Source organism: Notothenia coriiceps, unplaced genomic scaffold (assembly GCF_000735185.1).
Source record: "Notothenia coriiceps isolate Sejong01 unplaced genomic scaffold, NC01 NC01_scaffold00037246, whole genome shotgun sequence".
Lineage (NCBI taxonomy): Eukaryota > Metazoa > Chordata > Actinopteri > Perciformes > Nototheniidae > Notothenia > Notothenia coriiceps.
In genome coordinates, this window is record NW_011369947.1 from 8088408 (window position 1) to 8114096 (window position 25689).

The 25689-nt window shown below is 40.9% G+C and overlaps 1 protein-coding gene across 1 annotated transcript in view; it reads right to left on the reverse strand.

Moving 5' to 3' along the window:
- The window catches only part of pdgfrb (platelet-derived growth factor receptor, beta polypeptide), a 35966-nt gene that overhangs the window by 3286 nt on the left and 6991 nt on the right, over positions 1-25689 (reverse strand). Inside the window, exons 2-21 of the mRNA XM_010794707.1 lie at positions 23501-23575; positions 22599-22916; positions 22115-22372; positions 21284-21414; positions 20584-20743; positions 19491-19671; positions 18385-18500; positions 18123-18246; positions 17780-17991; positions 17315-17409; positions 17060-17192; positions 16056-16160; positions 15271-15381; positions 14383-14539; positions 14067-14233; positions 13472-13584; positions 12669-12791; positions 12364-12475; positions 11442-11541; positions 11242-11347 (exon numbers count right to left, since the gene is read on the reverse strand). Of these exons, the coding sequence (XP_010793009.1) occupies positions 11242-11347; positions 11442-11541; positions 12364-12475; positions 12669-12791; positions 13472-13584; positions 14067-14233; positions 14383-14539; positions 15271-15381; positions 16056-16160; positions 17060-17192; positions 17315-17409; positions 17780-17991; positions 18123-18246; positions 18385-18500; positions 19491-19671; positions 20584-20743; positions 21284-21414; positions 22115-22372; positions 22599-22916; positions 23501-23549 (2871 nt within the window). The 5' untranslated portion in view covers positions 23550-23575. The remainder of the gene's footprint in view (positions 1-11241; positions 11348-11441; positions 11542-12363; positions 12476-12668; positions 12792-13471; positions 13585-14066; positions 14234-14382; positions 14540-15270; positions 15382-16055; positions 16161-17059; positions 17193-17314; positions 17410-17779; positions 17992-18122; positions 18247-18384; positions 18501-19490; positions 19672-20583; positions 20744-21283; positions 21415-22114; positions 22373-22598; positions 22917-23500; positions 23576-25689) is intronic.

The following is a 25689-nucleotide window of genomic DNA, read 5'->3' on the forward strand; positions in this document are numbered from 1 at the left end:
CAAAATTCAAGTTTAAACATGCCTTCTCTGACACCCGGGCTAGGCAAACAAGCCTTGCTTCCTACTACGGTCACACAGTATGGGCGGTTCCTTATGACGTCAGCAGACCAGGGCTTCAACCGTGATCCTCTTTATATCACTGTTAGATTTAGTAGGAAAGCGGCACACTGGGCTCCGGTGCTCTCATTATATAATTACAACAGCGAGATACATCGTCCTGCGAAATAAAGGGTACTAATTTTGCTATCCCCTCAAGAGGGGAGATTGTCGAGACGTCACAAGAAGAACATAGAAAGGACAGCAATAACAGACAGCACAATCACTGGGGTCAATCTTGTCCAATGACAAAATACTGGTGAATGAAACGCGCAATCAAAATGATGCATGCTAAATTAAACGACTTCATACTGAGAGGGAGAATTACTTCGGCCCACTTTTAAGGTGATTTATATGTAGAGTCACCTGCGCGGGTGTCAGTGACTTTTGAGGACATCTTTTAATAGTGAGATGGCAGTTTTTATCACCAGCAGCAGTAGAACATTGGCGTGGGGCGCGGTGAGGCGTGAATATTTGAGCCCGAGGAACATCTTTATAGTGTATCAACTGTCGTTCCAGCGTGCCAACTCTTCGGCCCACGAGACACCGGGTGGAGTACCCCCGCGTGGGTCAGTGAAGGAACCACCATATACACAGCAAAGACCACTTCCATCCCACATCACAAGTTTAGAGAAGGACAGGTGTTTTAAACTCGCTGGGACCTCTTTGTACCGTGGCCAACAAATCTTAGATTTTTCATTCTCATCTGCTCTTGTATTGCCCTCATCTTTGTCAGTTTATTCGTTTATATTCCCTCAAATATTCACAACAAATGCTTTTCATTGTGTGCCTTCTAAGAATCCCCAGCTCCCAGGTATTCCCTTAAGACACATCGCCATAAAGTCACATCAAATGACCACAACAACGCAGAGCTGATATGTTGTGATGTATTTGCGTGTAAATGTGTTCGCTTAACTGTATTTCAGGAAATTAGACTTAAATCATGGTGTTCACATTAAACCAATGTTAAGTATAAATTGATTTCCCCTTGAAGTTAGTCAATATTTATTGAATGAAGTAGCCTAATAGATTCAGACAATATTACCATGGAATGAGCATAATGATCATTATAGTCGACACTAAAAACTATTTCACTTTGCGATATAAGATAGTATCAATACTCTGGTATTTCCTAAATTCACTATAACGAGTGTAGATTTTTAAAGGGTGGAATCTCCTGTGGATAAATATGGATTTCATATAATGCAGTATAAGTAAAATGGCGTAAAATATGTCATTATAAACTGAACGCAGAAGTTAAAGTAGCACACCATAAGAAACAACAGCAAAATCTAAATTCATCAAATGGTAACAGGACTTCAGTAAAGTACTTAAGTTAGGGGCGGCTACCACTATCTTGAAAATAGAGCCTCCGATTACCCCTGCAATACTCACGTGCACAGCTGTATTTGGACAAAGGAAAAAAAGCAATAACCAGAAAAGAAGGCAGTGAAGTGGCCCTGCCGCCTTAAATCAGGAGCGGAGGATGCAGCAATAGACATGGCTAAGGCGACCTCTTTGATAGCGAACCTCGCCAAATTACAGGCCATCCAAAAGAAAGGCTACTGAGACTGGTGGACCGCCTTCTCAAGCCCCCAGAGTACAAACTCCACTTCCCATTAAAGTCTTAGAGGCCGTAAATCAGCCGATGGGCGACCTTCGCTATCCCCCCTTGTGCCAGCCCCTCACAAAAACCATTGTCTGCTCAGGAAAACCCAGCAGAGGGCCCGTGGAAGGACTATCAACAAACAATCGGACTGAATAACCATTACTAGCAATCAAATAGGAGACATCACTGAAAGAGAAGGCTGGCAAATACAGACATCTTAATGTGTGGAAGGGTGAAAGAGAGCTACGCGTGAATGGCCCTTCTCCCCACAGATAGGAAATAGGTTTCGGGCTACCAAAGATACGTATAACATGCATGCATGTATAAGGGACATGTAATACTAACTGAATCTGGAGTGATTCAATTAGCAGAACGCATTGAAAGAGGAAATAGAAAACAGAATAGGTGTTCTGACGCTGTTGTGTGTTTTTGTGTTGAGCGTGTGTCCAGTGGCATTTTACCATGGTGGCTATGTTTTGCCTCCCAGTAAGGATGTGGTAATTATAAGAAGAGGGCATACTCATGGGTTAATTATCACACATATGTGTTGTGAGTCTGTCTCTCACAACACTTTCAATCCCTCGCTGTCTCCCCCTGTTGTCCTTTCTCTTATCCTCACCACCTCTGCGAACAGAATCTATCAGACGACATATAATGCGCACGCTCCTTGAACAAAGAGATTACGCCCTCATACACCAAACATCAGAGCACATAAAAATTGAGTATAAACATAATGCTTTGCTAACTGTGACGGGGGTCTTCTGTCTTCTGTGTAAACACCAAGGGGTGTAGGAGTGAAGTACCCTGCCAGGCCTGGATAGGCGCATGAGCACTAGTGGCTCAGAAGAACTCGAGAGTGAGGCAAGAATAGAGAGGCAGGAGGGTGAGGAGAGTGATGTTCAAAATACTCTGAAATTGGTCCCTTGAACTAAAATGATGACTAATAATAAGCTATGAATAACACATCGAAATCAAAAGAGACAGAGACACTACCTCACAAGAACAACGCTACAAGAACACAACAACTAACTATACATGAATAGAGCCAGATACAAAGAATGAGAAAAAAACAACCAGAACAGATCAGAAAAAACAATGAAAAAAAGATATGATATCTTAAAGTCTCCTTTAATCCGTAGACAATCCAGAGTATGTGATAGGCGCAAACAGCTTTGATCGACTAAGCGAAGCGAGCTTTACCAATACCTTCAAAGTTGTGTTTTGGAAATGTTTGAGTGCACCTGTAGCTAAAGCAACAGCAGGGTAGCGGGCATGTGTTGGGCATGGTGAAAGACACACACACATTGCATACACCAAAAAATACACACAGAACTCAGACAGCTTCTGGTGAGTCATATTGTCGCAGCGCTCTCATAGTTTCTTGCTTTGCATAATGTTCAAGTACTCAAGGATCGACAGTCGTATCCCACTCGATGCCCCTGAACGATTTCTCCGCAGCTGTCATGACTTGGGACGCGCTGCCGACAGTGATCTTCATGCAGCAGCAGCCAGTTTTTATATAATAACCACAAGATTACGTATACTCCTTGGTAATGTTAAAGCCAACCACCATGTCCTGGTTGACAAGCTATAACTCACATAAGTGGCTCTTTGCTACATCGCTTTTGCTGAAGTAAATGGCTTAATCCAAAAGAGAACAGACATATAATTTGACTATATATAATATAGAGAACAAATATGCATAGATCAATTAGCAGGAAGTTTTAAATATAACAAATACTACACTTTGGAATCATCCGCTGTCAGACCCCATGCTGTTTCCCCTCCTCAATGAGTAAAGGTAGAGAATAACATGTAATGGAAATTAGGAACTACTGAAAACGCAGAGGATGATTATCCCCCGGCAGAGTGCACATTATCTGCGACTATATACTATCCATGCTAAGTACAAAAATTAAGATGATCCATATGCTAGCTGAACATAGACAATAACATCAAAGAGATAGGACATATACAGAAAGTGCGACAGAACAGTCAGGCCTATATACATGATTAGAAATATACATGTTTCAATATATATTAACACATAAAATACCACCACTATATATATATACAATGTGTTTTATCTTACTGTCACTTTGGAATTCCCGAAAACCCCACAGGGGCAGCAGCTTTACTGGTGGAAATATTACAGGACATTGTGGTGCTGGCCTTCTATTTTTCGTATGTGACAGTACCAATTGAGTGATTTTGTTGATTTTATTCTACGTGTTGCTGCACGCACTACTTGTGTTTTTTGTGTACATTCAAAGCAGTGTGACACCAGAAGCCCCATAGCTGCCCTGGAAGGTGAATACAGCTGGTACAAAGAAGTGTCTTGCAATGCGTACATTAACAGAGGTTTATGATATCATTGCCCCGTCTAAGACACGAGTGGATCTGACTTTAATTCATTTGTCTCGAGTGTTTCGTCAACTTATGTGTTGCTTAAAATAATACTTGTAGGCTGCATTACAGGCATATGGTGACACTGTGATGTTGCCCAGCCAGATACGGCTCAGCTGACTCAGATTAAGGAATATATGATACATTAGAGTGTGATATGATGTGAACTATGAATGATAATGGGACCATCAACGTCTGCACCTCCAGTGCCGCGGACTGTAGGCGACGTAATGTTATTGATCTGGTACTTATGAGTTGTGGCAGATATTTAATTAAGCGTTTCTTAACATAATAGGTAGGGCTGATAATAGTTATATATAGTCGGATTGCTCTGAAGATGGGAGGTGAGGATGTTCCTATTCATTTTCACGTTCACAGAGTCTGTGATTTTGGCCGGACGTCTTTCCTGCAACGGCAGTTCAAACTGTATTTCCTCCGCACACTGAGCTCTGATTGGTCAGCAGGCGTGGTGCTTTCGCTGAGTTGATCTCTTATCCTGGAACATATCCTGCTTCGGAGCACAGACTAGGTTCCAGGATAAGTCACCATGGAGATCTAGCCCGCTAAAATGTGAACCAGCTTCGTAGTACCGGAAATCCCAGAAGTTATCTTGCTAAACGAAAATCCTGCTTCATAGTATACCCCCCAGGTCTATAATGGATTATAAACATACTTATGAGTTTTAACACTATATACTTATAGACACTCAAATATACCCTTAGTCCTTTATAATTGTAATCATTGCACATTGGAAAGCATTTTGATATGACATATATTGTAGCATAAAACATCATAATTGCTGGTCACTCACTGATTTTTATTTTATTGCAAGGCTCGTTGTGTTTTATAATTTCCATGGTTGTAACACATTAGGATCTTTTTTAAAGGCCGTAAAATTAATTATGTTAATTGGACTTATAAGTAAAAACATGAAAATAATTGTATTATCTTTTATAATTACCAATAAGGTGAAATGCTATAAGCATATTATAATGCTTTATAGTGAATATAGGCTTCATAGAAAGTGCTACCAAACGTTTTTGTAATGATTTAAATCGTGTCTCACCAAATTTCTCACATGTATTTGTGGCTCCTGATAGTCAGCCGTAGCTTGAAGGCATACTGTGTGTGTTTCTGTTTGTGCAATACACTCTTTATGGAGGATGATGTACTGTAGGGAGTGAAACCAGTGAAGTGTCCTCCTCACGCTGTAACATTCCCTATTTCTGAGCTTCTGAAATGATGTTCATTATCAACCCATAATTAAACATGTCACATACCTGTGGACTGCTGTCAAATATGACAGGGTGCAGCTGTGCATGTGTGTGAGGGTATTTGTGTGTGCATGTACATGCCAAAAAGAGACGGTGTGTGCACAATTATCCAGCCCCTCGTGACTAATCTGACAGTCACACTTGTCCACCTGGTTCTCCCTTCATTATCACTGCAGACGGCCCAGCCTCTCACCTTGATCTCTCGTCTGCTCCCATCACATGTCTGGCTTCCAACAGGGAGGTTATATAGCTCAATTAGCAATACACAGATATCAAGTTAGCCATATAGGGGGCACCAAAGAAAACTGGGGGAGGATAATTATGCAAAAAAGGGGTCCAGGTGCACAACAACAACCTCTAAGGAACAACATACAGTAGATGCGGTTATGAACAAGACATGAAAATCAAGAGAACATTTGAATTTTGTGAGGAGGGGAGATGCTTTCAGAATTATCTTTGAGGGTGACATGATACCAGACATTTATTCTTTACCAATGTGGTTCAATGATACCACGGTAAAAAAAAGAAGCAATAAAACCCATATTAATTGACATTCAATCTTTTATAATCATAAATGTTTTGACATACCATTTCATTTAGTGCAATCAGCCATGAGGATATACCATTAGAACAGCAAGAATCCTGCTAGTACATTATCTTTTAAGAATCTTGATCGTTTTAAATGCTACATACAGAAATTAGAAGTGTGTTTTTTATTTTATTTGTTATTTCATTAGTCAAGGTGTAGTCAAAACCAGTGAGTTTTCAGTCTAGCTACAGAAGATGCTTTATAAAGGCTGAATACAGTATATTGAAATCACTTTCTAAACTTACCAGACTGTTGTACCTGTTCTATAACATTCCTCCTTCCTCTTAGCATTATACCAACATTTCTGATTATTATTAAATAATAATTAATTAAAATTATTAAATCGTATTCTCTGGATATTTAGATGAAAGTACCAATTGTAAACCCTACAATCTGGTCATATCACGTGTGTAATGTGTTGTGACAAAAAGCTTAAACTGATTTTAACCTCGCAATGTTTATTGTGATTTCAGAAATGAATGATTCCGTACACTGTGTCAAACATAAAGCTATGCTGTTTTTGTTAACAGAGCCTGAGAGTCCATTTTATTTATATTGTTGGTTGTGTTGTAGGGACTACTGTGCTGCTCTGCTCTGGCATTGTGAGACATCTTCACAGTGAGGTAACTCCCGGGAAACTGATCGGCTCCACTGAATCTGATTACTTTGAGTGTGTGTGTGTGTGTGTGTGTGTTTGAGTTGTGTGGGTGCATTTTGTGGGTAAAGTCCGATGAGGTAATGTCACACTCCATTATTCTCAGATAGCTCTCATCGGTGTGCATGTGTGTGCACATGCGTATATATGTGTTTGTGTGACTGGTCTCCATGGAGAGCCTGTCAGGATGGACCGAAGTTCGGTGCTAGCGGAGCATGGGATCAGAGACTCAGCGCTGTTTGGATAAGTGAAATGAAGTAAGGAGAAGAGAGGGAGGGGGAGTACGTTTGAGGCCACATCTTCTCTAAAGGTCTCTGTCACATTAGAGAAGCTCCACTGTCTCCCGGCCCTGTAAAGGTAAACCTCATTCGAAGGTACTATCAAGGCTGGCTTTCAATACCAAAGTCATATCCTGTAAGAGAAAGCTTTGTGTTATTTTGCAGCAGGTGAAATGGGTACAAATATTACATTTTAAACCCATGTTAGATTATTTTTGTTATGTCTGTGTCAGATATAATATAACAAAGAGGGGGGTTGTTAAAATCCAGTAAAGTTTGATCAGACAGTATAGGGTCAGAACGGATCTGAACAGAAAGGGTAGGTTTGAACAGGAGCGATATCATAACAAAGGTAGCAGGTGTTTAGATTACAGGTTCATACATGCTTGTGTCAATTTGAATCAGCTTGTTTTAAAACAGCACATAAACCGTCTAGATATGAGTCATTCGTCACACCTGGTTCAGAATGATAAATCCCCAAATGCTTTCAGGAGGGATCCAGTACCTGTAATAATTACTGAAGACACTTAGACATATTATTAGACACCATAATCGACTCACACGGGATGAAGATGGTGATGTCAGCGCCACCGTAGGGAAACTGGCTGAAGGATGATGTCATGGGCTCATCATGGCCAAGGCTCAGCATTGGTGTCTGGGAGCCTGATTGGATTGGCGACAAGCACAACGGATGATGTCAGCCATCTCACTTGGCATTGACCCAATTGTGCCTGGGCACTGCTTGTGTGAATGAAGAGTGCTCATGGCAACACTGTTAGTTAATGCTTAGTGACAAAGAAAAAGCCTGACAGAAGAAAGAGAGGAGAGAACTAAACAAAATGACTACTGGAGAAGTAGCTGCCTTCAGGCTGTGTTTTGACCTGTCCTCATTCTTATTCAATCATAGAATACCTTTGGTCGAGCAGGCAGTCAAGCACTGTGCACATATGAAGCCTTTATGGCTGAGTGGAGGAATATTGTGATTGTGAATCACAATTCGTCCCTCACAGGCACTGGCCTGCTTTTTAAGGCACCCAACGCACCAAGCCTGAGAATAAGATTTGTGTTGAGCAGAGTGTGATAGACTAGGAGACACTGGTCTCGACGTAAACGAACATTGTACACGGTTAGTCTATATCAGTGTAAGTTGTCATGGGAAATGTAGGATTGACTGATTCTCACCTACCCCTCCCCTCTCCTGTTCACTCACCAATCTGAGGTGACAAAGATGGAGACGGAGTGTTTCTGCCGAGAAAACCCATCTGTCACCCTGGCAACGGGGGAGAGGTGGGAGAGGTATTTTCCAGCGGCACAGGCCCGTCAATCGCGCCAACTCCTGGAACCTCTGATTGTGAAGTGAGAGGATTGAGAAACATCAATAAGGAGGTAAAGCCAGACAGGAGGAAGAAGTGTATAGAGACCAAATTTGATATTAGGATAAAGGAATATTAATTGTCAGCCCGCTGTCTATTCACATCCACATAGCCGATGATAAATTGCATTACTCTTTCAGTTTTCAGGTGGAAGTAAGTTTATTGTTTTTTCAAAGTTTTGTCTTCAACATCTTTTCATAGGTTCTCTGATTAATAGTATTCAGATCCCAGTTGTATCAGTGGCTTTAAAAATAAATCTGTTAAGGTTAGCTTTGTCCAAATCTAACAAAGATATTGCCTGTTAATCCATTTAAAAAGCTTTATGACATATTTTGCCATTCCACAATTTATCTTTCAAATTTCACAGAAGAAAGGCACTTTAAACCCAAATTAGTTTCATTTTGTTTCAGTCAATAAAGATTTGAACAAAGACATAGATTGAAGGTTAGAGAAAGAAACAAAACACAGTATGATGAATACACAAGCAAAGAAGTATTATAATAGTCCAGCGGCATAGTAAAAAATACGAAACCAATTGTTCAAATTGTTCTAAAAGCACCAAAATTGGCACACATGTAGATTAATATATTCTGAACATTTTTGGATATGGAGGCATTCCAGATTAGCCCTGTGGAAGATATGGCGGCCATTTTGAAAAATGGCCGCCAAATCTGCTACGGGGAGAATCTTGTATATCGCCATTTACCATTAGCGTCATTACATAGACTTCATTATGTGTCGTTAGTATGGTGCTAGATGGGCCAAATTCATTTTTTTACATCAGAATTAACATCAATAAGTGTTTAACGATATTTACCGATGAATCTTCTCAAAAATGGCCCCCAAACTGGCCGCCTTTTGTGGAAAAAGTGGAAAATTTGATGAAGATTTCAATCTTCGAGTGACATAATACTCTCTAATAACCAGTAACCTGATTTCAGGAACACACTTTAATTGCTCAAGTTGCTTTTTTCGTTCAATTGCTGGAAAATTGCAATGGAATGGTAGCTCAAAAATAATACACAGAGTACGGCGGAGGTTGGTAGCCAGGTATGGTCAGGATTGTAGTTATATAGTCGACCAAAAAGCCTCAGTCTCTAGCCAGTACTGTACAGTTATACATTTAAGGATCTAGATCTAATATAAATGAACAAACTAAGTGGTATTCAAGAAGAGGAGCACAATAGAACAGTTGCCAATACAATAAGCTTTCAGTATTGTGGTAATGCCTGCCAGTACATACATCGTAATACAACTAACGTAGCGTTTGCCCACTATAAACTAGTATGCGTCCATCCTGTTAATTATGAATCTGAGCTTTTCAAATCTGGTCACCAGGATTGGATGACTGTCTAACAGATCATAATGTTAGCTAGCAATTATCTGTCCTAAATCTACTGGCATTCGCCTTCACAGAAACACACGACCCAGTGCATTGCAGTGAAGCCTTCTTGCACTTGCAGCGGTTTCCTGCAGCCTTTCTGCATCCGCAAGACCACCAGCTCATAGCAGGTCTTGGATGCCTCAGGGAGTGTGGTCCAGAGTGGAGTGTAGGGCATCATCACTCCCCGATGCCAGCCCCAGTCTGTTGGTGGAGGGAGCCGGGCTCTGGTACACCAAATGCCTGGCCCCAGACATGACCACCCTGAAGGGCAGATCTCTTCACATGCTGCTCCGAGCAGCGTAGGTTGGCGGGATGCTTCCTGAACAGAGCTCTGTCTTTGCAAAGAGCTTCTTTCTCACCTTGTTGATCGTCCTGCATTTGCTGTGCGGTCATACAGGTTATTCAAACCTCTCGATGACATGCATTGTGTCCTCTTGGAGGTTGTGGGGTGCATTTGCCAGACTCAGCAGGGCATCAGTGAGTTTCTGGCAGCGAGTTCCATGTTGCCCAGGGCAGATTTCTTCCATGTCCGACGAAGCTGGACGCAGTATCACACCCCTGTGATGGCATGAAACATTGGAAGAGCACATGTCTTCTCTGGACAAGGGGGGAAGCTATTTCATGGCTGGCAATGGTGCGGTAGTGTCTTGCCTGTTCCCAAAGGGTACCCAAGTTCGTCTCCAGCTGTAGTTTCGACTACCATCACTGTAGGCCACGACGTCAGTGTCCTACTTGTTCGAAACTGTATCTGGTGGTGGCCCATGTTGTGCAGCATGTGCCTACATGTGCATCATGCGAGTGTCTGCCTCTTCTTGGTTGCATGGTGCGAAGTGAGTTGACGTCCCTCTTGATTGTGGAACACAGATCACCCGTGCTCCCCATCAGTGGGACACCAGTTCCTTGCCTTCTTCTTGAAAGACTCTGGCAAGCATGGTGGAGAGGTAGCTGAAGAGCTCCACTTGTGCTATCCAACTCGCAGGAAACTTTGCCAATTTCCTGTATGATGCCGAGTCGACATCACGCCTACGTAACTCCCTTTCCACGCTGTTCTCCTGGTTGAATGCCTNGATGATATATAATCACTTAAATAAGACTTTAGTTCCACCTGGAGTAAATTCACAAGCTACCCTGCAGCATACAAGTAATCAAAACTAGCTGCACCTTTACCAGCTTTGATAAACACATGAATGAATCAATAATTATAATCAAACATAAAATAAATATTATTCTGAAATGGTCCATCTGCATAATGAGTAGTTTTTACTTTTGGTACTTTAAGTATATTTTGATGCTCACACTCTTGTATTTTTACAGTAACATTTTGAATGCAGGACTTTTACTTGTAGCAGAGTACAAGATCTGAGATCTTCCCCCACCTCTGCTAAAGAGTTTACATCACAGCTGTCAAGACTGTTTACTTTAAGAGGGACTGACTGTGAGTGACTCACTAGTTGGATGAATTGTAGATAACCTCATTTAAATAACATTTGAAGATCCGATATATATGGTATAAAGTTTTGAATCCAAGCTCACATATCAGACACCCTGGAATCAGCATTAATATTTAAATAAAGTACCTTTTTGTAGCTGTCGGTCAGCATATTCCCAACACTTTGGACCAGAAAGGAGAACTCAGGCCTACTTTCAAACTTCTCGTCCCAGCACTTCTTCATGATTTCATAACTGCAACATAAACAACAAACAGTTAACAAATTCCAAATGTGTGTCTGAGTTCCTGCAGAGGTAAGATTGGTGGCGAGGTAACAATGAGACTCACACTTCATCGGAGGCGTGTGCAGGTTTGGACATTCGGTAGCCTCTCTTCAAAGCGCTGTAGAACAACTCATTCATGGGCAGATCAGGGTAGGGGGTTCCTCCTGCAGACAGCATTCAAACGTGATGTTATTTACATGTATTATCTGAGATGAACGGCATCACCTGATTACTTACATTGCTTTGATTGATTGATTTACATAACAAGTAAACCTATTCAATAAAAAACACATGAATAGTTTCAAAACGAAATAACCTTAAACTGTAGGAGTGCAGAGAAAGCTCGATTTATATCTCAATTAGTCAAAGTCCATCAGTCTGGAAGACAACATGTTCTGACCCAGATCTGTAAGAAAATGGATCTCTTAAGTCCAATGAAAGTGTGATTCAGACGGGGGGAAGCGCAGATAATCTTTGTTTATCACTTACAGAGGCTGGATTGTGAGCATGTTTTGCACCACTTGAGCTTAAGTAATAATAATAATAATAAACTGTCTCCTTTGTTTACTTAGTTTCCAAAAATGGTAGGAAGATTTTTTTTTGAGGAAATGCTAATTTCAGAGATTGTCTGTGCCTAATGGGGTTTAGACCTCTTACTGTATGAGTGTTCACACAAACTGCTATGTACTTTCAATCTGATATGAAATTCGTTTTGCGTACACACATTTACTGTATTATGGACGATAAGAATATATCATTTACAGTTCCCCAGAAGTATGCAGGGGGTTTTGTCTGTATGAATTAAAGAGGATTCAAGCTGATAACATCTGTACAATGTGACCTATATAAAGCAATACAAGAAGATGAATCCCTCTTAATGTATGTGCAAACTATTTGTGAGTTGGATTTCTGTTAATGGCTTCCTTGTGTGTTAGTGGTGTTGTCTGTGTGTTAATGTTGGTAAATATGAGTGTGTTAGGACTGACCCAAAGAGAAAATCTCCCAAAGAAGGATGCCGTACGACCACACGTCGCTCAGGGTGGTATACAAATTATGGAAAATGCTTTCTGGTGCCATCCACTTCAGGGGCAGGAAGGTCTGGATGAAAGAAATTAGAAATGAGAGAGTCCAGCAGCTTAAGATATATTCCAAAATGCATTTATTTGCTATAATTGTGGAACCACAGTGATCTTATTTTGCGGAATCTTATTTAAATATAAAGCACCTTTTCACTTAGTTTCAAATATAATCCATTACTGTACGTCATATTCATTTAGCAGTGGCCACTTACGCTGCCTTTAGAGATGTAGTTGGAATCATGCATGATGTCTCGCGCCAGGCCGAAGTCGCAGATCTTCACCAGTTTCCCCTCACAAATCAACACATTCCTGGCAGCGAGGTCACGATGGACGCACTGTGGTTGGATAAAATAAAATAGTTGATTTTACACTTTTGTTGGTTTAAAATAAACAAACAAGATATAAACTGTTACTTCATGATTTGAAGAGGTGCTGGTAGGTGAATTATATTTATTTTCAGACAGTGCCAGGCTAGCTGTTTCCAGTCTTTATGCTAAGCTAGGCTAACTGGCTGTTCCTTTTTTTATTATGTTTATTTTCTTTCTATCTATCTATCTATCTATCTATCTATCTATCTATCTATCTATCTATCTATCTATCTATCTATCTATCTATCTATCTGTGGTGGACAGATACTAATTAATTTCATTACATAATTACAATGTTATGGAATTTATACTTGAGTAATACATTTTTTATATTTGATGCTTATACTCCACATCAATTCAGAGACAAATATTTTACATTTATTTGACATTATTAGTTATTTCGAAGATTCAAATTAATAAAAAATATTAAAATACATATTTTATTTTTCTTCTTTACTTTTTTCTACTTTAAGTATTTTGTTATGCTAAAACACTATAATGTCAACTGTTCAGAAGTCCTTCATGTCTGATTATAGATGAATCACCGTATTTCACTCAGTGTGGCACTATCCATTTCAAGACAAATCCACAGAATTTCGAGTTAGCCTTCAGCTACATATCATGCAACATTCTTCTTAATATCCTACATTCTTGGAGGCGAGGAACTCCATCCCCTTGGCGACTTGGTAGCTGAAGCCCAACAGATCGTCATATGTGAGGGCAGAAGAGTCACTGATGAACAGGTCCAATCTGCTGCCACCTGAACACGAAGACAAGGTGAGACAATAGACTTGGTGAGGAGCATCTCATGAATGAAGACATTGTTTTGTTGTTTGGGGAGGGCGGGGGGTTGGGTGCTCTGGCTGTCCTGTGACTGCATGGGCTGAAATGTAGCTCACGCCTTTCATATGGAGAAACATTCATAAGGGCTTTTTGATCAAAGACCGTGGAGAATTCAAACTGTATTCATTGATTTATGAGGCCTAAACAAATCCTGTGTTCATGAAAAGCACTTTTTTAAGCTTACTTATTAAAACTAGAGCTTTACACACATAAATATCTCCCAGAACTCTTCCATTGTGGGCAGCAGAAAATAAGTGGTGGCCGTCACATCATACTGTACTTCAAGACTAACTCCCTTGTTTCCTACGTAAAGCCTACTGAATTCTTCACACTTATTTTCATTTACAACCCTGGAAAATGAATTAGACTGTTGAGACTTAAATCAAAGTAGAAACAAACCTTGTTCCTGATAGATGTCTTGCTGGTAGGGAGACTCGTATGGAGAGGGTTGGATGTCTGCATACTTGATGGTGTCCATATGCTCCTGCATGGGCATGTAGATGGAGGGCTCATCTTTACTCATGTCCATGTATCCTCCGTCACTCTCACTCCCAAAGGACACATAGCTGGAGGGAAACATGAAGTGATAACTAAACAGACATAAATCTATCTTTCTCATGTTTCTTACTCATATCAAACTTATCTGGGGACACATGTGTTTCCATGTCTTTGTTTGTGACAGCAGAGATTTCTTGTGTTTGTCTGTTTTTCTCACCCTTTCCTCTGGCTGAGTGGAGTGCTTCCCCCGGAGATGAGGCAGCTTTCGTCCTGGTTCTTCTCGGCGTAGTTCTGCAGCAGGCTGTGCTTGTTCCTGTGCAGGTAGTCCACCAGGTCGCCATAACGACAGTACTCTGTCACCAGATACAATGGGCCTGGTTGGTGGAGAAGGAGAGCCGCAATTAATTTTCATACAACAAAAATACACATACAAATGTTTTATTAAGCTCCATGAAGTTGGTAAATACTAAGGAAAGCCTTTAAGATAAGTATGTGGGCTTATTAAAATAGTCTTTTGCCTTTTCACTTTAAAATAATTAAATTGTGCACTGATGTAATACCATTTTGTATAATTACATACAAAGCCTACTCATAGCAAGTTAAAAATAAACATCTAAATGACATAATTAAGAAAATACTACAAAGCATTGCATGTTTTATTTGTTAGCAATCTTGTCTGGAAATACGTTCTTCTTTTGTAACATCCTGTAAAATAGTCAATCTAAATAATATCCATTTATTTAGCCTTCTCATACTATACTTAACTTTAAAAACTTAACATGGGACAGAGATTAACCTCAAAAGTAGGTCACACATGAGGAATGGTTGCTTTTTCACCCAGGTATTGATATTCCATTTTAGAGAACATTTGAATGAAAAATGTATTTATGTAGTTCACGGACAGAGAAAGGGTCACAGAGGAATGAACAAGCCAACATTTCTCTGTTGCCTTTGCAGAGTCATCAACCGACTGAACCGTCATGACGGTTGTAGGAAATGCTCACAGCTGATTTCATTTTCATGGGTTGTTATACAAACCATGAAATGCACTAATTAATCATCTGCCTTAGCACAGTATAGCACTAGCACTCCTTGTGATGTTTACCTTGTTTGGTGCAAGCTCCCAGCAAATTCACGATGTTGAGGTGTGGGCCCAGGTGACTCATTATCTTCAACTCTGACATCAGAGCCTGAGTCTCACTCCTCCTGGCTGTAGCTGGATGGTGAGAAAGAGAGGGAGATGTATAAGATTTTATTTTACTACTGTAATCTACCCGCAACCACCCTTCATTCTACAATGTTACACTTATTTTATTTTACAAGTACTGCTTACTTAGTTAGTTTTCCATTAATGTGTACTCCTGTAAGTTGTAATCATTTATTTGATGATATTTCACTTTGTCATTTAGATTTTTAATGTGTGTTGGAGATTTGAAAACATGGTCCTGCAAGTACAATGTTGTTTGGGAGTTTCCTGAAAGACATGTGTGAGTATTTAAATAATATGTGCATGCCTTTTTATCTTATAGCGTGTCATCTATACTTTGCTGTCACAATGTAAATCCCCCTCTGCAGGACGAGTAAAGGATTTCTGATTGTCAGTAGGTCAGCATGAGGCAGGTGTGAGAACAGGAGACCTGAACACACTGAGAGCAGGACACACTGTGTTCTTTCCAAACATTCAATGACGTGTTGGCTGAAACTCAGACCAGGCTGGCAACCTAACTAAAGACCAGCAGGCTGCTCTCTCTCTCTGGGCTCGCAGGAACAAGGCGCTGGTGTACCAATATCTGACAGCTACTGTATGCAGGGGGCTCTGCTGTGGTCTCTATGTTATTCACACAAGTGCGCACATGGCTTTTGACTGGGTTTTTATATTGTATGTCTTACATTTCAACATTTTCACCGCAACCTTTGTGCTGGACTGGGAATGAGTGAGACCGTACGCAGTTGCCTCGACCACCCTGCCAAAGGCTCCTGATCCAAGAGTGCGACCTGAAACACAAAGACAAGCTCAGTGGGACACAGTGTGAATGGAGCACATGATAGACCTGAAAAAGAAGAGAGATCCACTCTGTTCATTCAAATATCAGTGTAAACACATTTCTCTGGTAACTGGCCTGAGCAGGTTACAACAGATAAAGGAGTTTAACCATGGAGGGCCTGAGTGAGCTTGGGAAGCTCCAAGTCTGTAAGGAGCAGCTGACTACCAACGACACGTCAACAGACACAAGGAGCTTTAAAATGAGGAGGGATTGGTGCCAAGAAAACAAGTTTAACAAACCTTACTTAGTATTCTAGCCTCCCAAACCACCAGCAGCACCAAAGTGACCTGCTGATGCTGCAAACCTGTTTCTTTGTTTTTGTCTAGCCATCTACTAAAGGTCTAAAAGTCTATTTATTCTCATTTAACAAGTGATGTGGACACAACAACAAAAACACCTGCAATGACTTGGACTTCAAGACCAAAAGTATATGTAATTAGATTATTATCATAAATGTATCAAATAAAATACAATTTAACAAAGTAGTAAAAAACAAAACAATAAGCAACTAAAAAGCATGATGATTACATTAATTAATATTATTCTTACACATACAAATAAATAGAATGGTTCATGTATTGTATACATGCCAATGCAGGCTTAGAATGCAATCCAATTGTATTGATTTTGCATTTAATATATATATTGCTAACTATATTATATTTATTTGTGAAATGTGTCTTTCATGTATTTTTCTTTGGATTAATTAAGTGGTATCCATCCATGTTTATGAAGACATTTGAAATAGTTTACTTCGATATTTAAAAATATATTTTTGAAATGAAGGATGGCATTTTGTCTCTGAATGGCTTCATGGTCCTCATTTTGCTGATTCATCTGAAGACTCACCCAGCACCAGGTTGTCTCGCGGCATCTCCCAGGCCAGGTCATAAGGCAGGTGGATGGGATCCACGTAGATGTACTCGTGCCCTTCCTGGCTCACAGACTCTATCACTTTCCATCTGATCTCATAGCGAGGTTTCTGAGAGCACAGAGAAAAACACTCATGTTGGCGAATAAAAAACACCCTGAGGTTTCTGTACATTTTTTTGTACTTTGTATTTACTAAATTCTAAAGATTGAGTTTGTGACTTTGTTTCTCACCTTCCTCCATACAGCAACGAGGATGATGATGGATATGATAATGATGACCACTAAGGCCAGAACAGCAGCCAACACTGCCACCTGGGAGTACAGCGCTGCAACAGGCAAACCAAGAACATTTAACAAAGCTGTCTCATATTCTCAACAAACACAAAACTTCACTTTATAAACATGTTTGCAACGCAAGTTACACGAATATCCATAGCTTCAGTACAAAAACACATTAATGCAGGTTGTACTGTGTCTCTGAAATGCGACTTCTCAAACAGGTGTTTCACCAGACCACCATGTTTGTTATCTTATACTAAAGCAGTATATTGCACATTGACACAGTACACATTTTAAATTACCGTAGACTACTTTTAGAAATGTCACTTTCTTTCAAGTATTCAAATATATCAAAGGCTGTATGGACACTGAGGTATAAAAGACACAGAGGTGGGACATTCTTCTGTTGACACCTACTGTTGGACACCAGTTTGACGTCTCTTCTGTCGAGGAGTCCGGCCCGGTTGCTGGTCTCGCATCGCACCGTCACCTGCTGGGGCTTGTGGAAGGTCACCTGGCTCCGCACCTGGCTTGTTTTACGAGTTTCGCTGTAGCTCACGTTGGTCCGGATGCTCACCACCTCCGGCTCTGCTATCAGAGGCTGCCACACCTCCGTCTGGTTGCTACACCTGCAGCCGGACAGGGAATGAGTGGACAGAGTCAAAACAAGTCAAAGCAGACACACAGAATTTGAATTGAATGAGTGCGGTCAGCCTCCTGGTGTTTGTAATGTGACAGCAGTGATGAATGTGGGACTCACTTGTGCATGCTGTCACAGCTGTACCACTGGATGCTCGGGACCGGGACCCCCTCAGCGACACAGGTCACCAAGTGTTTCTTTCCAGGGAGGTGGTGGTCCGTCAGGTCTTTAATCTGAGAGGGAACTACACACAGAGGGAGCAGCTGCCATTAATCATTGCTGACATGGATACAAACATAGTATTTCAAGTCAAGCTGCAGTTAAAAAAGTTAAACTATTCAAGAACGCATTATGATGTGATATTCCTCAAACAGCCACTCACCTTGTACCTCCAGGTCGAACGTCACTTCCTTTGTGTCATCTCCGTTTGTGACCAGGACGCTGTAGAGGCCCTTCTGCTCCGTCCTCACCCTTACCAAGGTTAGAATAGTGACATACCTGAGGGAGAAGAGAAGGTGAGGATATTTATAAAATAATAATGATTATTTATTGCTTTTTTCAACAGAAACATTAAGATTCCTATGGACAAAATGAATCATGCTTTCAGTTTCTATGAATATATTACTTTGTTTAGAAATAGGAATATATTAGCTTCTTCTGGGTGTCCAAACTCATTTCTAGATTATTATCCAAGGAGACCATTTTTTGTGACCAAACATTCATTCGTTTGCCTTTTTCCTATCATGAACGAGACACCATGTTTAAAAGGTTCAAGCAACTGAAACATTGTGTTTACACGGCACAACACGTCCAAATTCACTCAACTACGAAATCACACATGTATACCAACTGTGCATACATTAACATTCACATAGTGACATACCAATTAAATACAGAGATAACTGTTGTGATTAGTGCAGAAAAAGTATTTAGACGAAGAAGCACCCAAGATAATCACATCACATTTTCAGTGGGATAATTAAATACCAAAACCCTGGGATAGTGTTGTTCTGTTCTTTAAGAGTTGTCATGTATTTTTTCTAATTCAGCAGAGTTTATTCCTAGAAATATACACATCTGTTTTTTTTGTTTTTTTATGTGTGGGCTTGTGGTTGTCTCCAATTTGTGAACCGAGCATGCGGATGATATTTCACTTTGTCTCTCTGATTCTGAATGTGTGTCGGAGATTTGAAAACATAGTCCTGCAAGTACAACGTTGTTTGGGATTTTACTGAAAGACATATGTGAGTTGTGACAGGTATCCTGTGTTTATGGTTCCAGTGTGATGAGTGATGGAGTGGGCCCTCTTGCTAGTATAGAGTTTCCCTCTGCGGAGGCCTTATCTGGTGACGACTGACAAGAGCTGCGCGCCTCCGGAGGCTGTCACCCTAACTGAAGTGCTAACTTCTTAAATGGATCAACTTGTAAGAGTTCTATAATTAGTTTTATGGTATGTAGGACATTTTTTATGGATTTGGTTGGTCTCACCTGATCTCATGCTCTTGTCTGGTTGTGATGGGTTTGTGTCCCTTGATGGTGGCCCCGTCTTTGCTCCAGCGGACCTGAGGGGGAGGGTAGGCTTCAATCTCCACCCTCAGCTCCACGTTCTCCTGCAGCCGGGCTGAAATGTTTTGTTTCCGAGCCGCCTTCACGTCCACAAAACCTTGCTCTGAGCAAAGAAAATAACATCATTAGCAACAAAACATAAATGTCACACACTGGATCTTCTGCATCAAATCTTATTATGTCATTCTCTGTAGGTTTAACACAAGAAGCTTTCATACAGTAGTCTTGTAATCCATTGTAAATATAACATTATTAATTGAATTATAGTCATATTATTGATTATATTTAAGTTGGTAGAGACAGTACTGGAGTGCTGCTGTTTGTTGCTGACCTTCTGTGGCCAGACACTATCTGTCTTTTCCACTGACATGTCCAGAGACCACTACTAAACTGTCTCCATGGAGCATGGCGGCTCAAGCTATTCAAGGATTTCATAAACATAACACACCTCGCTGCAGAAAGAATAAGCATTCACAGACCCAGACGCACTCAGTGACTGTCAAGAGAGAATATTGGCGTAATGAACCCTGTTTTTATTCACCCTCAAGTTGCAAGATCAAATATTGCTTTGATGCTGAACTTATTGAGGGTTTATGTTAACATACTGTAGGCTCTGCTGTGGCACAGGGATGTTTAAATCTGGCCTGCGGTCTTTCGACACATGTCATCTTCCCCTTTCAACGATGTCATTCTGCAATAAAGGCTAAACTGTTCCAAAAAAGAAAAAGCTATACTAACATTTTCTTGTCTACCTGGAGTTTATTCCCATAAGTCTAAATATAGATCAGCTGTACCCCCTTGGTCTGTTATTCAAGGTATCACTCAGGGCATCCGCACCATGTGAACAGAAATAAACAGAGGTCCTCTTCATTTCCTTTAAAAGAGGCACCTCTTTCACCTTGACTTGAAGAGGTTTATATAATAAGCGGGATTTCTCTCTGTCAGTGAAACACAATAATAATCCGTCCAGCATCAGTTTGTTTTAGTTTTGTGTGGATGCGTGGGTTAGGCTGACCGAGCACAGTGATGTTGACGCTGCCAGAGGCAGTCTGGTCTTGGACAGGCTCGTGGACACGGCACACGTAGTTTCCGCTGTTGGCCACCGTGGCGTGAGGGAAGATCAGGAAGGAGCGCATTTTCATGTTGGGCAGGAAGTCTGTCAGAGGCTCGACGTCCTAGAAGAAAACGGAAATTGATAAGAAAGTGACATTTTAATAGTTGAATATGATCCTGGTTGAAATGTGCAATGTTGCATCTACAGTATGTATTTGACTATGACATTCTGTATGGTTTTTCTTTATAATGAAAACTTTCAACAACAAAAGAAGTGTCAAAAAAAGTGTCAAAAAAGAAAGAAAGTTGAATACGATCAAAATGTGAGTGATCAGATATCTGCATAGTGAGCAATCATGAAGTAATGTGTTGTTTTATTTTTAAATATTTGAATTCCTCTAGATTCTACATGTTAGTGAGTTTTTCTGCCTTCCTCAACCAACATCTTAAATGAATCTGAAAAGCTGAATCTTTTTATGATCCCAGAATGAATTCAAAAGAACAGACCATTACAATACACATGTTGTCAGAGGAATATCACAGGGGGAAACAAATTGAGGTGTGTCCACATCTTGATACCATTAGGGCTTGGTCCTGAGGCCCGAGAGTGATCAGGAAGGGAATGCTGAACAAAAGTGTGTTTCTGCTCCACTCCCACTCACCTCACTATTGGGCATATCCCAGGAGAAATCTGCTATCTCCACTCCGTGCACTGTGCAGTTCACAGTCAGCGGTTCGCCCTGCTTCAGGATGGTGTTCGACGCATTGATGTAGACGTCGAAGGCCTCTGGGACTGGAACGGGAAGAGGGAGTGTGGGGGAGGAGGAAGAGGTGGTGATGTTATTAATCAAAACAATATGTCGAAAAGTGTCCTTCACAACTAATCAATCACATAATTGTTCAAAAATATACCCTCAACTTATATCATTATCAGTATTAGTCAGAACTGAACATTGTAGCTGGCTCCAATATTTAACAAAAACTCTAAAGCTCCACAAAATCAAAAACATGTACTTTTAATTTCTCTAAACATGATGTGCAGCATTTTTGTGTGATGTAGACGTATTATTGCACATTGAGACCAAAAACCCAGTATTTACCTCATTATCTCCTCACTTTAAGAACTCACACACCCTCCAGTAGTTTTTCACCAGAGAGTTGTAAAGTGACCAAAGCTCCTGTGTAAGTATGGGAATGGATGAAACTTTTGGACTGACAGATAATACTTTGGCTACCAAACTTGTACATAATGCTGCACAAGCTGTTTGAAGAGATCTGATGCACATTTTACGAGTCATTTTATGGCGCTTTAAAAAGATAGACCCATTAACTTTAATAGTGTGGGTGAAGGCATAAATTGAATTAAAGGGGCCAACTATGTGTGTGTGAGTTTTCTGGAGTTTCAGCACACACAGGGTCGAGTCGATAATGAACACATTTTTATCTTGGGAAAAATAGTTTCTCTAACTGAACTCTTTAACCTGAACACTCACCGATAACGCTGTAGACGTAGAAGGCCTGAGACTCCATCACCTCCCCGTTCATCTCTCCACGACACACATATGTCCGTTCCTCCAGCGGTGCCTTGTACCCCTCACTGGGGACATACACCCCCCTGATGGGCTGATCAGTGTCCCTCTCATACAGGGTGACGTTGATGTCAGGATTGCTCACCACACAGGGGACGGTGCTCTCCTCACTGGTCTTTGTAACCATGCCGTGGGAGCGCTCTATGAACCACACCTTGGGGTCTGCAGAAAAACACAATCTGATTGATTTAGAGTCTAAATCATGGATCCAACTCTAAGTGTACTATATGTTGTCACTTTACCACACTACAAACCACATCAATGTGGAATTGAGACAGCTTTATTTTATTAATGAGATACAGTCTTGTTTCCACTACACAAGACATACTGAGTCAATCTTAAATTGTCTTTGATGTAAGGCCGCTCTTACAGGAAACTGAACCAGTACCTGGAACAAAAACAGCCACCTCCTTAGTTTCTTTAGTGTGTCGGTCAACACACAGATACACCCCCGTGTGCTTCCAGCTCATGTTCAACAAGCTCAAAATACTGGATGTGCTGTTGCTTTGCACAATTTGGTAGCTAGGACCACCATTTTGAACTGGTTCCACTTGGCAGTACGGCACATCGTCCCTCTTGAACTCCCAGGTGGTTTCCCCTGAGCTGGAGCAGGTGAGGCTGAGAAAGGAGCCTTCAGCCAAGGTGAGCTCTTTGTCATCGGGTGAGATCTCTACACAGCGCAGCGCGGTGCAGAAATACAGGAGAGCTGCAGTTGGCACAACAAGAAGAAAGGTCAGGTTGGAGGTCAAAGAGGCAGCAGCATGAGGTCAAAGGTTAAATCAACAATACATGGCAGATCCTGTTCTATCTCTAAATGTTGAAGGATATGAGCTGCTGGAGAGGAAATGTGGGAGGATAATGATGCCTTGTCACTGACAGATGTATTACAAATGACAGAGGTTAGTTTGAATGCATCATTTGTCCTTTGCATCAAAGTTAGAAATGAAATAAGTAATCCAAAAATAATCAATAAAGTGTCTTTATATATAAGGACACGTTATATGTCTATAATAAAGTTTCCTTTACTTTATAACTTCATACACTGAATAACATTTTTGGAAATCTACCCCCCTACCCACCCTAAAGAACATATGTCATACTGTTGTGTTAATGTAATGTTAAAGTTTCAACCATGCATATATTAAGTTTTATTTGGATGCTTTTACATTTGAAATCTGTAAGTTACAAAGCTTGCATACTAGGCTTGGCGTCATGCTCTTCGCTTCCCTGCAAAACAACCTGCAGTCCTGTTTCAGATTTCCATTTGTGTTTGTTTATTGAAGCTCTCACCTGTCACTGTGACCGTCAGATGAAGCCTGGATGCCGTCACCCTCCTCATGGTAAAAGCATTCAATGCACTTTATTCTGCAGGACAAAAAGAGTGATGACAATGCTGATTAACCTTCATGTACCCTTAATGGAAATGTTACGCCCCCACATTGCCTTCAAAGTAAATGTTTCAAGAAGAAAAAAAGATCATTCTGTCAACAAAATATAAAAAAACTGCTGGTTGACATAGACCCCACTCAACCCAGCACAACAGTTGACATCTCTCATGAGGCTTCATATCATGATGGATGTATTCCTGTCCTCATGAGCTTTAACAGGTCAGGCAAAGCAGGAGTTTAGATATTAAATCACATTTTAAAAATGTTTTCCATCAAAGTAAATGCTCTGCTCATACTAAGGAAACAACATATAATTAGTATGTCGTCAAGCTGCTTTCTTTAATGGTTTCTGGTCATCAAACATGAGTCTGAGGTGCAGATGCAGTTCACTCTGGAGGTATTTTATGCCTCGCTGCACCAGGACAGAGCGACAATGTCTGTCTCTTTTTGTTCCCGGTTCACCGGCATTCTGCCCACTAACAAACGGGTCACTGTGTGCAGCTTTGCAACACACTCACTGGCAACAACGCTGCGTCCAAGCTATTCTAGAGCCGTGCTGAGCCATTAATTGGTTTTGTTGTATACAAAAGTGAAAATGAGGGCATTCACACAAGCTGCTGACACAGTCGTGTACTCATGATTCTGAAAGTTGCTTAGGTTTTGATATATTAATAGGATATCATGTTGTATATCAACTTGATATCAGTGTTATTGGGGTCAAAGGTGAATAATACTTACTTTGCCATCCTCCCATACAAACATTAACCACTGTTACCATTGCCAGGAAAAAAGGCAGAAGGAGAGATTGAGGAGGGGAGGAATGGTTTGTTATTATGTTTGGGATGGGGGTTAAGCCTTGCAGCAAGCACACGTCTGGAAACAGTTAAGGATGGATCACAGGCCTGTACGCAAGAGGGTGGGAAAGAGAGTGAGGGCGGAAGAGCGTGCCTTGGGAAGAGCGAGGGTGGAGGAGGAAGTGAGGGAGGGAGGCAGTGGAAAAATTGTGAAATGTATCTTGAGCAATCTTACCCCATATAACGTTATTACTCGATAATTCATTCCAATTTTACAACTTCTATTTTAAGAAATGTGACTATCTTCAACCATTTTGTTTGAGGGATTACATTTCTCAATCTTATCTCAAACTTGTAGGTGTTTTGTTAATATTCATTTATCAATTGTCTGACAATATCACCTCTAAGACTGATTCTTCAAAAGTGAGTCCAAAACACAGATTTAGTAATGGCTATTTTTAAGAGAGGATGATTCGTCACTGTGGTAAGAAGTTCCATGACTAACAAATCAAAGCTAGTTACTCAAACCAGAGATACATGTTGTCTCTAAATTAACTGCCATTGGCATTTCCGCTCCCAAACCAGAACCTCTTGAGTTGCTCCAAAAACATGACTGGTCCATTTCCTCCCCAGCCTCCTGGTTCTAATAAAAAGGGGTGAAGGAAAGACGTTTTCTCCTTTGTGTCACAGTCCACACATACACACATCCTAACTTGCACATGCGCTAAAGCACACACACACACACACACACACACACACACACACACACACACACACACACACACACACACACACACACACAGTTCACGTTCCCACAGTATATCTCTGGAACTTTCCCAGGACCGCTGATACACTTGGGACCCTGCTGGTGATGACGGCGGGAGCAGGGGGGGCCACCTTCTCCCCGGGGGCCCCAGCAATAAGGGACAGTCTACTGAAGAAGCCATACATCAGCGCTTACGAGAACCATCGTGTCAGGGACGATGATTCTGAGTGACAACAGCCAAACACGGCGACGCCAAAGCCATGTGTCTCTTGGCAGCATGAGGACTAACAAATCGTATTGTGACTGGCTGCTGATTCTATTTCTGCTTAGCCAAGCCAAAGAGCTACATTAGGGCCACTGCAGGATATGAGTTTACATCTGAGATCAGCAGAAAATTGAACAAGAAACTAGGTGTGTTCAAATATTTTTTTGAGGTCTTTGAAAAGGACGGAAAAATAATGTTTGGCTACCGCAACATGATGAGGTTTCATGTTGACCAATGGGCAGGGGGGGGGACTTTGAGCAGAGAAG